Here is a 16,117-nt window from a genome sequence, read left to right as displayed (position 1 = left end):
GAATTGGCAAGAGGTGATCTCATGTAAAAAAAAGAAACAATCTAGATCTTTTTTTATTATCTTTCGAGGCAAAAATAAGGAGGAAAATGACTTAGGGATGATTTAGGCGATCATTGGGTTTGAGCCTTTCGAGCATACTCAATGCATCATTCATGTCCCTAGTATCCCATTTTGAGCGTATAAAAAAATTCAAATGGAGTGTGTCAAATATATACAATTAACCCACATTCGTATTCTTTCGAAATCCACATCAACTACACAATTTTAACTCATACACTATTCCTCTACCTTAATTTTGAGAGAAATAAACTTCTTTAGCGACTTAAAATTTTCATAGTTCTCATGTGTTGACAATAGATAAAAAAAATTGGAGGAGTTTGAGAAAAATCATGAAGAAAGGGAAATGGCTTGATGAAAAAAAAATAATTATAAAAAATGAGGAGGAAAGAATGTTGTATGGTGTGGTGATTGAAAAAAAATAAAAGGGAATGTTGTTGAGGATTGAAAAAAAAATGAAGAAGAAAAAAAGCTGAAGGAAGATGAAAAAAAAGAGAAAGTTGGAAAAGGATCAAAACTGGACTGTTGTGAAAAAAAAAAAAAAACAAGCCGGAGGAAGGAAAAAAATATGGGGGAAGATGAAAAAAAATATGAGGATACAAAAGAATGGAGGAAGACATATAATAATAAGCCTATGTATTAAAGTTAAATGGTGAAAGTAGGAGGAAGATGAAAAGGTTAGATGGATAATGATGACATTCAATAAGGGGAGGAAGATAAGAGATGAAAGAGTGCGTTGTATGATTAAATTGTTTATTTTCTCTCATTTGGAATCTCCCTATCTTTCTTGTAGTCGTGAGCCGTGACTAACATTACAAGCTTGAAAAGACATATTGATCGGGTCATATTTCTCCAACATTTATTGGAGAAATATATGAAAGATAAGCTTATGGAGAGTTTCTTTTAAAAAAGAAGATATGAGCAGTTTTTGAACAAAAACACCTTTGAGGAATATGAGTTTTGACTTCCACACTACACATGTCTCATTATCTTGATTTTTTCTAATGAATGCTTGAGTTTTGAACTTGCAACAAAAGTGAATTTTATGATTTTTGAAGTGTGACACTTTTATTGAGTGTGGCGGAATTTGGTACGTTGAAAAGTGTTGATTATGCCATTTTCGTGGTGAATCATTGAAAATTCCTCAGTTATATTTTTATTATCTGATTTGTTCGAGAACAAACTAAGGCTAAGTGTGGGGTGATTGATAAACACAAATCTTATAGAGATTTTAGGGATTTAATTTTTAATATTTGTGTTTATTTATAATTGTTTTTCCCTAATTATGTGCTTATTTGAATTAATATTCACATATTTGAATAAAAAAGAAAAAAAAAACCTAATTTGAGAGATAAGATGATTTTACAAGACTTCAAAGGCAACAAAATACCAAAACAAAGGAAATAAAATATTGAAGTTTTGGAAGAAAAATATGTGTAGATCTTGATAGAGAGAAAGCCTCACATTTGAAAAATAAAATCTCTACAATTTTATTTACAATTTTTGAACTTGACATGAGCTTCAAAGATTTGGAGGATTAGGCCCATTAAGAAAGATAAAACGGCGTACGTGAGCATCAACAGGGAGAACAACAAAAAGCAGAGAAGGGAGAGAGCAGGAAGGGACGAAGCAGAGAAAGGAGAGAACAGAAGACGTGAATAGAAGACTTTACGTAGAAGATAGCAGTATAGAGGAAGAGAGACTTGGAGGAAGACGAAAGCTGTTAGAGTTTGAGAGAAAGAATGAAGACAACTTCAAAGGGGGAATCACGCAACCACACTGAGATTTTCTTATTCCTTCCTAGATTTTATTCTTATGAATTCAAACATTATATCTTTGCTTTGTTTTTTAATTTTATGAAATAAATTTCTATAGACTAAGACCACAAAAAGACCAAACAATACTTTGTTTGATATTTGGTTTATTTTCAGTATATTATTTTTCTCGATTTTAATTATTTATTGATGTTGGTTTAATATTTCTTGATATTAATCACAAATCGGAAGATGATTTATTAAATATAGCAACAAAGGCGTCATCAACACATGGTCAAACTGACTAGAAATAGAATTCGGTTTTTTAGTATGCGGTTTTAGGTGAAAAAAATGAAATTCCACAAAGATTTAATGCATTTAGATCTAATTAAATTCAATTAGAAATAAGTGGACTATTAGATTTAAATATGTTTATTAACTCGAAGAATCGTTTAATAAATAAATTTGGAATTTCACTGTGATTGTCCAGAATTAAATAATTAACTGAAATTTTAACACGTGTCAACATAATAGAGTTTGGTAACGTTGAGTGCCTTCGTTCTTTATTTGAAGTTAAATCCTTCCTTGATTTTGAATCCGTCGTTCTTAGTTGCAATTATTTTATTTAATAGTTTAGATTAATAATTCAACTATCATCTTTTTTTATTTATTTTTTCTAGCTTAAGTTAAGTGACAAAAATTCTAGTAATTAAATATTAGTCTATGTGATATCGATACTTGGACTTATAATCCATTTACTATAACTTGACATAGTGCGCTTGCTAGATTTATTCCTAACCGAAATCGTCGTTCATACTACTCATTCTTTGTCAAAGTCCGATGCCTCTCAATTAAAAGAGCTTAGGTTCGTTTGGTCAGGTGGCAGTTTACCTCATAGAGTTTTATGATGGCACCTTGAGTAGCCTCTAACATCTTTTTGTTCTTTCCATGCTACTAGTTTGCCTCACTCAATTGAGCGAAGTAGTGCTCGATATCGTCACGAAGTTTCTTCTCTCGATGACGGCCAATGTCAAGGTCATCTAGTAGACAATTATTATCACCCCTAATCAACTCCAACTGGTGAAAAATCTTATTCAATCGTTACTTCGGCCTTGATTGCAACCATCATCTCTTTCTCACGCCGACCTTTGGCTAGCCTAGACCTTAAGAGTTTGATCAATTTGTCTTGATTGTCGAGGGCGAGTTCCTTCATACGGATAACGACTTGAGCACGAGTATGTGGTTGAAAGGGAGCATGAGCCATTTTCTGAAATAAAACAAGAGGAAATACTCATAATATGTCAAAATGATAACAATGTAAATAGTAATCAGTAAATAGTGACAAATAAGCAGTATCAGAAAAATAATAGGTCGAATGCAATTTTTTGAGAAATTTTCAAAAATGTAAAATTTGGAAATTTCGACATAGATGGTAAGCTTAATCAAAAGGTTTCCAGAACATTTTTTGGAATCGAATTCCGAGTTTCTTAGGCAAAGTTATGGATTTTACAATATTCCAAAAAATTTGGATGAAGTTTAGGCGCTGAGGTGTCATGAAGGTGGTGATGAGGCACTGATGCTACGAATTTTCGGCGCAGAGGCCCTTCTGATGGTGCTAGTGTGCTTGTTCTGTGCAGATTTGAGCTGAAATGGTGCTAAGGCATCAATTTAATGTATCTTGCCAAAACTTTCAACAATTTTTAGCACTTCAATATCGTTCGGATTATGAAAATGGTGGTTATTCCAATCGGATTATGAACCCGGTGAGCTCTTATGTCACTTAAATGTCACGCCCTATGGCCGGGGTCGGGAGACCTCCGACGTTGTTTCACAATCACATGATCGTAAAAAATAACCCTCCTAGTACAGTGTACAACCAAACCAGTATTTTTCATAAATAATAAACATAGTCTTCACAATTATATGAAATTTAAATACAAAAGGTGCGGAAGCGAATTACAGTTAATATAAAGTAAATTAAAATCAAACTTCGGTGATTATCATCATCCTGAAAACATCTCATGTTCCACATCGTCGAGTTGATCCTAGTTCTTATTTGGGGAGTGTGAGTAAGAAATGAGTATTTTAGGAAATACTCAGTAGATGAGGACCGATCAATCATAATCAATAACAAATATACATATATTTATACTATTCGAAGAATAGCATGTCAAAATCAAAGCTGAACAAAAAAAATGGCACTGAAAGTCATATTATTTTTCATAGTTTACTGATCAGTCTCTAATTTTTAATCCTTTAAGGGGCGAGACCATGATATCGGCTATTATATTACACTACATCAAGTTCATAAAAAAATCAAATATCAAATATCGGAAATTCATTTACCATTTCAAATGCAAATCATAACAGCGCCTTCAAATAGTTTGAAACATGCTTTCAAATATAACGATTATATTGAAGCGAAAAGAAGGAAAGAAATCATATATCAATTTGAATAAAATATAATGTCAATCGAAGTTTCAAACACATACATATATTTTAAAGCACTAGAAAAATGCACGTGCGTTGCACGTAAAAACTTAAACTGCTGAAAATATATGTGCGAAATTTTGATAATATTTAAATGAATTAAAACATGACTAATAACATTTATCAACTGAAACAAACTAAGCCATAAAAAATAAAAAAATCATGACCATAGACGGTATATGAATAAGAGAAATTATCTTATCCACTTGACACACTTTCAAATATTCTTCTTGGTTGATTTTGAGAACTTAACAACTCTTTGTCGTAGTTTGTTATAATATGCATATTACTATTTTGATATGCTCAGCAAATATCTGATCGTCTTTAACATATATTATGTTATTTACAATCCTTATCCAGGATCTGACATGCTCATAGTTTGCTTCTTTATCACGACATTTTTTCGGTTTTCTACATTGTTTTTATCTGATAATCTTATTTTTCTGGCTATTTTTTTGTTGTTAAATGATTTTTCAGCTTTTGACAATCATCAACTATAACAACTAAGAAAAAATGCTTTTATTCGCGATAAGTTTTCACTGTGACTAAAAGTATGTATAACTTATATATTCTTCAACAACATAACGAATGAATGGTGTTGCATCTTCTTCAAATATTGTGATATTTGTGATATCATTTTTATATATTTAGTATCAATATTATAAATATATAGCTATAAGGTTAATAAATTTTTAACAACTATTTCTCAATCACTGTGAGAAAAATACTTGAAATCTCTTCAAATGGTTATATCTTTAAATTGTGTCCTCATTTAATTTGACGCAATTCACGAAAGTCATCTTCATCATCATTTTTTGGAAGCTTTGAAATAATGATTGCGTGCATCATGTCATGAGGATGATATAGTTTCAATCTCATTTGTTGCGTTTAGAACGTAATATTATATTATTCATTGAAACAAAATAAATTTTCTTCTATCGAGTTTATATTTTGTTTTATAATATTTTATATCTCGTGGAACGATATACAAACTTAATTATTGTATTTTAAAATTTTGAGAAGAGATACGAATAATGTAATTAAGATATGCATATGAGATATCATTCAAATATATGTCAAAGTATTTGTCTTATTCAATATCTCATCTAATAATATAACCATTTAGATTTCATGGACGAGGAGTTTTCTATGCTACCATCATATATGTTATGAATTAGTGGTTAGACAATTTGACTAAAAAAAAAGACAAAAACAATCTCGTAGTCACATCGAAATATATCGAGATAATATTGGAGGAAATAAAGTGAAACTGGCTTAATGTCTCAATAAAATGCACAAAATTGATCTATTATATTGTGTCAACAAAGTTTTAGAATTGTTCTCATACCATTATAAATAGAATGAGAATTATGCACAATTTGTTTTTTATGTATTTTTTCTGAATTAAGAATTTTTTCTTTTTGAAAAACTATTTTATTGAGAAATATTGACATTTTATAAGACATTCATATGTCGGACAACCATGAAGTAACAACATAATCATTATATAACACTAAATGTACACATATAATTCTTCAATTTCTTCTTCATTGTGCTTCGTTTAAATTTAAATCTGAATCATTCTTGATCTTAATATTTTGCTTTAAATATGATTTAATATATATGTATATGTTTCATGTTACTTAGTTGAACCTAATTTCAAATATCTATAAAAAAAAATGTGCTTGAATTATATCATACAGAAATTAGGACATAGTATGTAGGACCGAGCGCTTGCCGCTTTACCAAAATCTATAGTTAGTAGTAATGGTGCAACTCAAATCTTTTAAACTGCACAGCAGCTCAAGCACCACGGTTCGGCCGCTCTACCAAGCAGTAACAATTATTGCACCCAACAATCTCCCTCTCAATAATTGCACTATTCACAATCAATGGGAATCGAACCCGTGACCTTGGCTCTGATACCAATTGTAGGGCCGAGCGCTTGCCGCTTTACCAAAAGCTATAGCTAGTAGTAGTGGTGCAACTCAAATCTTTTAAACCGCACAGTAGCTCAAGCACCACGGTTCGACCGCTCTACCAAGCATGGACAATTATTGCACCCAACATAGTAATACACAACATTATTTTTTTTTATTTAACATGTCTAATTTTTTTTCATTCACTATGTTTGTCTTAACTTTTTTGTTCAAAATTTGACGCATTTCGTAGACTATATGTATGAAAAACCAAAAAATTATATAATTCACAGAAACCATTTATTATTCTCTTCGTAGAACAGAAGACCCAAAATACGTGGCTTTGATTGGTATACTCTCATACTTATTTTTATAAACAACAAGACACATCATATAATATCAGAAAAATCAATTACCACCAACAATACTAACCAAAACGAATAAAAAAATCATAACACAAACAACCTCGATAAGGAAAAAATGATAACTCAAAGTTTAAAAATAATTTATTTAGTACAATAACAAAGAAATTGAAGTATATACGAGCAATAAAAAGCATAAATCACTCTCAAATTAAATATTAACTCATATTATTCATAATTTGTATAAATTTTCCAATATTTTTTTCAAATAAAGAGAAGACGCCTTATTAATGTCATCGTTTTATAGATATTCATTCCACTTCTTTAAAAAAACACAAATGAAAAATGGTGCCTTGAAATCATAAGAAAACCATTTAGAAAAAGAGCCGTAAAAATATAATACAAAGTCACACAATTTTACTTAAACCATAGAAAAATATTATATTATTGACAAAATATATCTAGCAACAACAAAGCATGTGTTAACTTGTGATATAATTAAAACTTGGAATCATGCATAATCATTGAATTAGAACAAAATCGCATGTCAAAAATCTACTGGATATTATATATTTTAATAATTTATCCATATTTGTCGTTAATCAGAGGACTCTTAGACCTACCAAATTTTGTAGTTCACCTATTATTTTCATAATAAATAATATTACAAAAATAATATAAGCAAGAACATAAAAACTCAAATTAAAATATCTTCTATCAATCTAAGTAAAAAAAAATTGATTAGAGAATATAATAATGTCGTAAAAAATTAAATATTGATTTATGGACAGAAGTTTGGAAATACAATTGTCTCAATAAATAAAAAATATTATCTCTTGATATTCTGAAACATAACTAAAAACGAAGAAATATTTCAAATTTTTTAATATTTTATAAGTCACTTCAAACTAAGTAATCTAAGCAAACAGAAAACATGCATTATGTGTTTAAAAATTAACAAAATATCTCAACAATAAAAAATTGAAAAATAACCATTTTTGTTGGATATTTGATTTTGTTTCTCTTTTCTTTGTGCAAACAACAAATCACATAAACAATCCAAAAACAATTACATGATCAATACAAATGACATATAACAATCAAACATGTTAACGCTATGGTAAAAAAAACTCCTCATTACAAGAACACAAAATGATCAAATGGAGCATATTATTTAGTAATATTTATTTAGCAGCATTTATAAAAAAATTGACTAAATAACTTAAAAACAGTGTTTGAAATCACTTACAAACAAACATTTCTCTCAATCACATATCTATATTGACACATAAAGAGTTTGAAAATATTTGTATTCTAAATGGGAGAAAGAAATTTTGTATGACATTAATATTTATTAATAATTTATTTTTATTCAGTCCGACTCATCTCCCTTTGTCTTCCTATTATTATTTGACGGCAATATATAAATAATTAAAATTAAATTTAAAAGTAAATTAAAATAATAATTAGTTTGATTGAGTTAAATACACTATTAATGATCTTATTAAACTAAGATAAAAAAATGACTTAAATAACAACATTAACATGACAAATTGTAAAACAAAAAAAATAATATAATAGTAAGCTTACAAATGAAAGTCATATATTTAATAGATTAATTAATAGATATTATATTATTTAGTAATATGTATTTAGCATCATATATTGAAAATTGATTAAATAACTTAAATGTTTGCAATGAAATCAATTACATACAAATATTTTCTCTCAATCACGTATTTTGTTGATACATAAGTAATCTATATATATCTACCTTCTAAATGGGAAAAAAATGTTTTATATGACCTTAATATTTATTAATAATTTAATTTTATTCAATCACACTCATCTCTATTTGTTTTCCCATTATTACATTAATGTTCGTAACATTAACAATTTATTTAAATTTATAATATTATGATAGTGATTTTCTGTGAATTTGATGTCAATGTAAATATTAAAGTAAATAATTAAATTTTAAAATAAAAACATATTAATGATTATTATTAAATGAATAGATGAAAAAAACAAAAAAAATAAATATGTAATTATGATAGTGATTTTATGTGAATTTGATGTCAATGTAAATATTAAAGTATTTAATTTTAAATTTAAAAATAAAAATATATTAATGATTATTATTAAAAGAATATATGAAAAAGAAAATATGTAGTAATTAATTTTAAATTTTAAAATAAAAATATATTAATGATTATTATAAAATGAATAGATGAAAAACAAACAAAAAAAAAATAAACATGTATTTATGATAGTGATTTTCTGTGAATTTGATGTCAATGTAAATATTAAAGTAATTAATTTTAAATTTAAAAATAAAAATGTATTAATGAAATGATTATTATTAAAAGAATATATGAAAAAGAAAACATGTATCAATTATTATTATTAAATGAAGGTAAGAATATTTAATTAAATTATTATTATTAAATGAAGGTAAGGATATTTATGTAAATTCACAATTCACATTCATATATGAAAAAGAAAACATGTATCAATTATTATTATTAAATGAAGGTAAGAATATTTAATTAAATTATTATTATTAAATGAAGGTAAGGATATTTATGTAAATTCACAATTCACATTCATATATTTAGATTAGTATATATATATATATATATATATATATAGATTAAACATCGACATATAAATTTATAATTTCTTATTTTCTGTTTTGTTAAACATAAATTTTTTTTTTTGTATTATTTGTAAAAAAACTAAGATTATGAAAAATATAATTAATACATAAATTGTAAAAATAAGTTCGAAACCTCTGTTAGCATAATTTTTTGTATTATTTATTTTAATAAAAGAATGTATAACACTATTACTATTATTTGTAAGGTATTTTCACAAAATCAATTAATTTTATAAATAATATTATTACATATTGTTTCGAATCATTAGTTGTTGAATAAATACTTTGATATTATTTGTAGTCATGCCATGAAAGTGAGTGAAAGAGTAATAAATAATAATCATTCAATGGATTAATAATTAACTAATTACATAAAAGGAAGAAAAAATATCATTAGAGTACAATTTTAATGAGGATAATAGAAGAAATTCACAATTCAATCCGTATATTTATATAGATATAGATATAGATTATAACATTATGATAGTGATTTTTTGTGAATTAGTATAGATTAACAATTTATTTAAATTTTTAATATTATGATAGTGATTTTTTGTGAATTTGATGTCAATGTAAATATTAAAGTAAATAATTTTAAAATTAACAATAAAAATATATTAATGATTATTGTTAAATGAGTAGATGAAAAAATAAATAACCATGTATTTATTTATAATAGTGATTTTCTTGAAAAAGTGAGTGAAAGAGTAATAAATAATAATTAGCCAATGGATTAATAATAATAATTAACTAATTACATAAAAGGAGGATAAAGTGTCATTAGAATACAATTTTAATGGGGACAATAGAGGAAATTCACAATTCAATCCATATATTTATATAGATATAGATAAGCACACTTACAGTTCTTAGATCAAATGTGAAAGAAAACTAAGTGCTGATTGCTTTAAATTAGCAGGAATTTGAACATAATCCTTGCTTGAGTTTGGACAGAACTTGAATGAAAATTCTTTGAATATAGTGAGAGTTATGGGACTTTTTGTGTGATTTAATATAAATGAGAGATGGATATTTATAGATGCAAATGAATACAGTTATGCTGCATTTTCCCCACAATTCACAGCTGAATTTTTCGTTGTTTAACTGATCAACGTCCCCCAAAAGTTAAAGCGACTTTAATTTCTCAACTAACAACTTAAATTCTCAATTACCAGGTCCTTCATCGTTGGTCACCAAAATAAATTGGCCAAACACTAAAACTTAGATTTTAATAGGATATTTGATGGGTATAAACTCAATTATTTGTTGGATTAATAAAATAATTTGAAATAGCCTAATTCAATTGATTATTTGTTGGGTTAGCACTATTGAGGCCCGAAACATGGATTATGCTTGCGAAAGCCCAAGCCCATTAGACACTCCCAAAAGTTTATAAATAGAGAAATTCTCATACAATTCAAGAGGATGCTCTTATTTTTTCTCAATCTCTTTAGTTTTCAGAGATTTCTTTGAAATGCTTACTGATATAAGCGTCAGAGCGTCTATACGGAGAACCTTCCCGGCACCCCATGACAAGTGTTCGTGACACAGATGACGCCCTGCAAAGTTAAGTATATACAGCCTACGTGGATCTGTTTACCAGCCAGGTGGGCTCATTTACCAGCCATGTGGGCAAGTATGTGGGCAAGTTTACCAACCAATCGGATCTTACATCCCCAGTCTACGTGACTAGTTTATTTTAGCTGCATCCGCTTGGCATCGTCTGTGGAAAACCAGTCACTTCATCACTAGAGTATGCAAACTCGTTCACACACCTCTTGCAACATTAGGGGTGAGGGACACCCGCCTCGTAATTCTCTGCAGTAAGAGATACTCATGACCCATGAAGCACTGAAAGCCATGATGGAAGAGACAATCACTTGGGCAGCAGCCGAAGCAATGGCCCTGATATTCATGCACCTTCCACACATTGATGTTGGTGAGACAACTCCCGACGACAATTCATCTTCCCATGACCCCTGCAAGACGACAAGGCATAAGGATGAAACATGCAAGGAAGATGAATCAGGTGGTCATACACATCGCCCTCATACACAGAGAAAATGTATCTCGCTCCCCACTTACGCCAGGGTCGCCCGAAGAATGCAGATTGACCATCACCACCATTTTCACTGCCAGGAACAAGAAGATTTTCGTAGTGCTGCCTCCAAACCCAACTAGAGTAAACATTGATGATCCACCGCCCCTTCGAACTAACAAAAACAATCATCCCCCTTCCAACAGTGAACGACTCGTCTCCATATATGCTAAGTCGCCAGAAATACGCCACATCAACAGATGAAATCGAGCAATTCTGTCATCTCCCTCATTCCGCCAGACACCAATTCAAATCCCAAACAACAAAATAAAAAAATAGCGGAGAAGCCATCTTATTTCGTTCAAACCACGAAAGAAGGGAAAAATGATTATCAAAAGTACAGTAGAACAAGTATGAAAAGTCATAATACAAGACACAATATCAAAGAGACGAAAAAGACAATGCAAACATGAAAGGTCACAAAACAATACAAAAAGTAATAAAGAGATGGAAAAGGCAATGTGTACTCATGTCTGCAAATTCGGTCCACTCACAGTTCTTTTTGCAAAGTTTTTGTCTTTTTTTTTATTTCACGTCTACTCATATTTATAATTAAACGGTAGGAAACATATCTTTCCATCTCAAAGAAAAGAAAATAAAATCATTCCAAAAAAAGTATAAATATATGTATCATAAAGAAATATTGATTTGACTACAAAAAGGGAAATGAAATCATTCCCCAAAACCTGCATAAAAATCTCGATCTTTGATTGATTGATTTCCATATGTAATTTATACTCTCGATCACCTTCATTTACCTGAAGTTGCTGGAGAGTGAGGGGTCTATGATGGATATAAGCCCAATTATTTGTTGGGTTAATAAAATCAATTGAATTAGCCTAATTCAATTGATTATTTGTTGGGTTAGTACTATTGAGACCCGGAATATGGATTATGCTTGCGAAAGCTCCGTCCCATTAGACACTCTTAAAAGTATATAAATAGAAAAACTCCCGTACAATTCAACGGGATGCTCTCATTTTTGTTCAAGCTCTTTAGTTTTCAGAGATTTCTTTGAACCGCTACTGACTATCAGTAGTGTCTACATCGAGAATCGTCCTGGCGTCCCATGACGAGTGTTTGTGACGCAAGGTGACGTCCCATAAAGTTAAGTATCTACTGCCTACATGGATCTGTTTACCAGTTAGGTGGGCTTGTTTACCAACCATGTGGGCCAGTTTACCAACCATTCGGATCTTGCATCTCCGGTCTACACGACTCATTTATTTTAGCTGCATCAATATTTATTGTTAATTATCCAAGTACATATTATATATAATTTTATGATACAATGTAGTGAAAATAGCATGCAAAGATATATAAAAGTTACCCAAACAAAATACATTTTATATATCTCCAAATATTGTTTGGCTTTCTTGTTATAATAATTAATGTAAGAAACTGAATGCATATGTATTTAAAACATACGGTATGTTAGGATAGGAATGACTGGACCAAGATTGGGACTGAAAAGTGCACTTGGTTCAGGATAAAGAAATAAAAAACTATCAGAAACAAAGAATTCCTATTAATTGGGAAATACATAATAATAATATTAGAAGTGAACAAACATGATCTCCACATCAGAAATCTCTTATAAAGTTTGTGTTGCCTTCTCTGATGCAGTTCAAATTGTGAACTACCTGCATAAGTCAAAACATTAAATGCCAATTTTCTCATCTCTTTTTTCATAAAAATAAAATCCAAGACACGGTGGTGACATACCAGTTCCATTTTGCACCTTCTATTTGGATCCCTTTTCAGACAGTCTTCAGCCACTCGAACCATCCAAAATAGTTGGTGCACATCGTGGGAGTCGACAATCCTTTTATCAATCAAGTCCGGATAGTTTTTCGTTTCCAGAAGTGGTTTTGCCTGCATTCAACATGCTAATTAATATATATCACCACTTTGGTGTAATCTCTCCAAGAGATTGACATTTTACCCAACCAACAAGACTTTTTCCTTCTGGTATTGCATCAGTTGTCTTTAGTCCAGTTATAAGCTGCAGTAGCACCATTCCAAAAGAGTAGACATCAGTCTTTGTCGACATTTTCCCACTTTCTGCATATTCAGGAGCCACGTAGCCCAGAGTTCCCACTACACCACTATCAGAGGACTGAAATGTATCACCTTGTTGTGCCTTTGCTAGCCCGAAATCTCCCAACTGTTGGAAAATATTAAAAATACATTATTTTTATAATTCCTTCAACATTAAAAGATTGCATTTTCTAGCTATAGATTTTATTCTTCAACCTGTTTGTTGAATGTATGGTATTTTAAGAACTCGATAAATATTAAGTAAATTCTCACCAGTGCTTCATGATCATGTGTAATGAGAATATTGCTTGGTCTCATGTCCCTGTGGACAATATTATGTGCATGCAGATATTCCAAACCTTTTGCTGCTCCCACAGCTATTTTTATTCTCTGCTCCCAATCCAGAGTACGAGAGCTTTCATCTGCAGTATTTTAAAAAAAACTTTAAATATGCATTCCGTACATTATTATGAGCAGTATTTGCATGAAGTAGTTACCGCTATTGGACAAGCATTTTTCCAGTGAACCATTGCAAACATATTCATACACAAGTAGCCTGTGGCTTTCTTCGGAACAAGAACCGAGTAACATGACTAGATTTTCATGTCTGGCTTGGCTAAGCACATGGACTTCAGACTTGAACTCTTTTTCTCCCTGAAGACTGGCAGCTTTGTGCTGCTTGACGGCTATCTTGTTCCCGTCTTTCAGTATTCCTTGAAAAACAAAACCAAATCCACCTTCTGATAGGTAATTCTCTGGAGAAAACGCATCAGTAGCTTCGTAAAGCTCAGCGTAAGTAAAGTCTCTCTGCAAACCAATCTTAGGCCGTCTATTCTTGCAGGATGAACATAAGGAATTCTCAAACTCCTCTTCCATTTGGCTACTTTCAATCCCCTCACCTCCCCTGTCTATACAGAACGCTTCTCCCAAATTAGAAATTTTCTGGAGTTGGTTTTCAGCTGGTTTTGGAGACTTGTTATGCCCACGAAAAGATGAATCTTCATGGTGAGATGTTGCTTGAAGGGGTATTTGGGAATCTTGTTTTGTCTCCATGAAACTAGAAGTAGAAGCTATCTTTTGATAACAACAATATGATAATTCTTTGCATGGGATAAATGGGAAAGATTCTGCGGTAAATTTAAAAATTTACAATAAATTCACTCTGCTTTTTGTTAGTATAGTATCCAATCCAAATCCATTAAAGGCCGATCGACTTACCCTGAGGGGAAGGATACAACTCTTCCCACGAATAAGATGGTATCATTTCATCATAAGAAACGTGTCGCTCATCGATAGGACCTCTAAGTTGTACCACAGTGTTGTTACTTTTCATACTCGATATCCCACAAGACAGCCGGTCCATAAAGTATTGCTTGTCTTTTTTCATCTCCCTAGTGTTGTCAGATCAAAATACATGACACCTTTTTTCGAAGAAAACGAAAATCTCCCATTGAATAAGATTCAATGATATATGCAAAGTTAAAAATAGACCTGTCGAGAATAACCCATGTTGCCCCCAACTTCTTTATGGCCCGTATAGCAGCCACCTTCCGTGATGGTCCAGCTTCCACCTCTACACTCACTTTAACCTGAAATTTTGATCTTATTTTTTTTTTTTTCTCTTTTAATTTTCCGGCTGTGTAATGTATGATATGGTTAGTTTACCTTCTTCTCTAATTCGTATAGTTTCTGAAGCTGCACGATCCCATCGTTCTTCCGATATTCATCTTTTTTCCTTCTAAGCTCGTCCTCGGTGGATTTTCGATTTGATCCTAATACCTTATCGGGATCTTCTTTACACTTGTATCCCACTTCAGAAATTCAACCTCAACAATCAATCAATATATGCAAGAAACACGTTTTGATTTTTGTAACACTGGTTACATATTCTTATTGAGAACCGATAAAGTTAGAATATCGATTGATGATATAAATCTTCGTCATATGAATGTTAGTGTTTTAAAGGAATACTCACAAAATCTTGCAGCTGCTATATTCAGAGGAGGAGAATGAGGATTAATGTGGCGAAGAAGTCCGAGAAGAATGAGTTCATCTCCATGGTTCATAGACAAATCATTCAACAACCATTTGATCCCCGTCCGACTTACGTCTATGCATGTCTGTAACACCACCAATTTTTGTTTCTGCTCACTTCCCTTGGACATGATATTTTCTTTCAAATGGATATATAACAATCTCAGGATATATGATTGTCCTTTCCAGGTACTGTCAGAACATGAATTTGATTTAGTTCAAGTCCAACATCGATCTTACTGAAATAAGTGATTTCTAACAAACAATTCAATTATCACAATAGAGCAAAATCGATCCATTAGCTTGCAATGCCGCACAGAAAAAACAAAAAATTAAACAAGCAAACCTGTTGTGTTATAGAGAAGAACTGGGATCCAAATGATCAACTGTACGTATATTCAAGAAAGAAATTCGGTGACAGCCACAAGTGATAGATTCAATGCATATAATTGTAGATCAAAACTATGTACCATATTTTGTTGGTTAATGAAGTATCCATGAGTCCTTCTTGTTGGGCTGACAAAGATGGCTAAGAAAACTAGAGATTCTTTCGATCAGTTTAATAATAGACAATACATGCATGATTCGTGTTTCAAATCTAAATCTAAAAATATAATGTTCATCTTAAATTTTATTAAATGGACATAGTGTTTTGCCTTCAATCACACAAACATGATATTCTATCATTAAAGGCCTAATATGTA

General features: G+C 30.6%; 1 protein-coding gene across 1 annotated transcript; it reads right to left on the bottom strand.

Annotated features, from left to right (window-relative positions):
- Positions 1 to 12,731: 12,731 nt before the first annotated feature.
- On the bottom strand, positions 12,732 to 15,558 carry LOC140842069 (probable serine/threonine-protein kinase PBL7). Its single transcript, XM_073209888.1, has 9 exons — positions 15,355 to 15,558; positions 15,045 to 15,190; positions 14,871 to 14,968; positions 14,598 to 14,770; positions 13,877 to 14,506; positions 13,653 to 13,801; positions 13,285 to 13,506; positions 13,065 to 13,214; positions 12,732 to 12,982 (listed from the first exon to the last, which is right to left on the bottom strand). Exons 1-9 carry the CDS (start codon positions 15,542 to 15,544, stop codon positions 12,923 to 12,925), a joined length of 1,818 nt encoding a protein of 605 aa, XP_073065989.1. The 5' UTR covers positions 15,545 to 15,558; the 3' UTR covers positions 12,732 to 12,922.
- Between the last annotated feature and the right edge of the window lie 559 nt (positions 15,559 to 16,117).

The sequence above is a fragment of the Primulina eburnea genome, chromosome 9 (assembly GCF_022965805.1).
Source record: "Primulina eburnea isolate SZY01 chromosome 9, ASM2296580v1, whole genome shotgun sequence".
Taxonomy (NCBI): Eukaryota; Viridiplantae; Streptophyta; class Magnoliopsida; order Lamiales; family Gesneriaceae; genus Primulina; species Primulina eburnea.
Note: the sequence above shows the minus strand (reverse complement) of the source record. Positions and strands in the feature narration are given on the sequence as shown.

What these genes read in the sequence shown, in the direction of transcription:
- LOC140842069 (XM_073209888.1), bottom strand. Translation starts at nt 15,544, where the DNA reads ATGTCCAAGGGAAGTGAGCAGAAACAAAAATTGGTGGTGTTACAGACA. An exon ending in CACATGATCATGAAGCACTG is followed by an intron (nt 13,507 to 13,652) that starts GTGAGAATTTAC and finishes ATTTTCCAACAG; the next exon opens with TTGGGAGATTTCGGGCTAGC. An exon ending in GAAGGTGCAAAATGGAACTG is followed by an intron (nt 12,983 to 13,064) that starts GTATGTCACCAC and finishes TGACTTATGCAG; the next exon opens with GTAGTTCACAATTTGAACTG.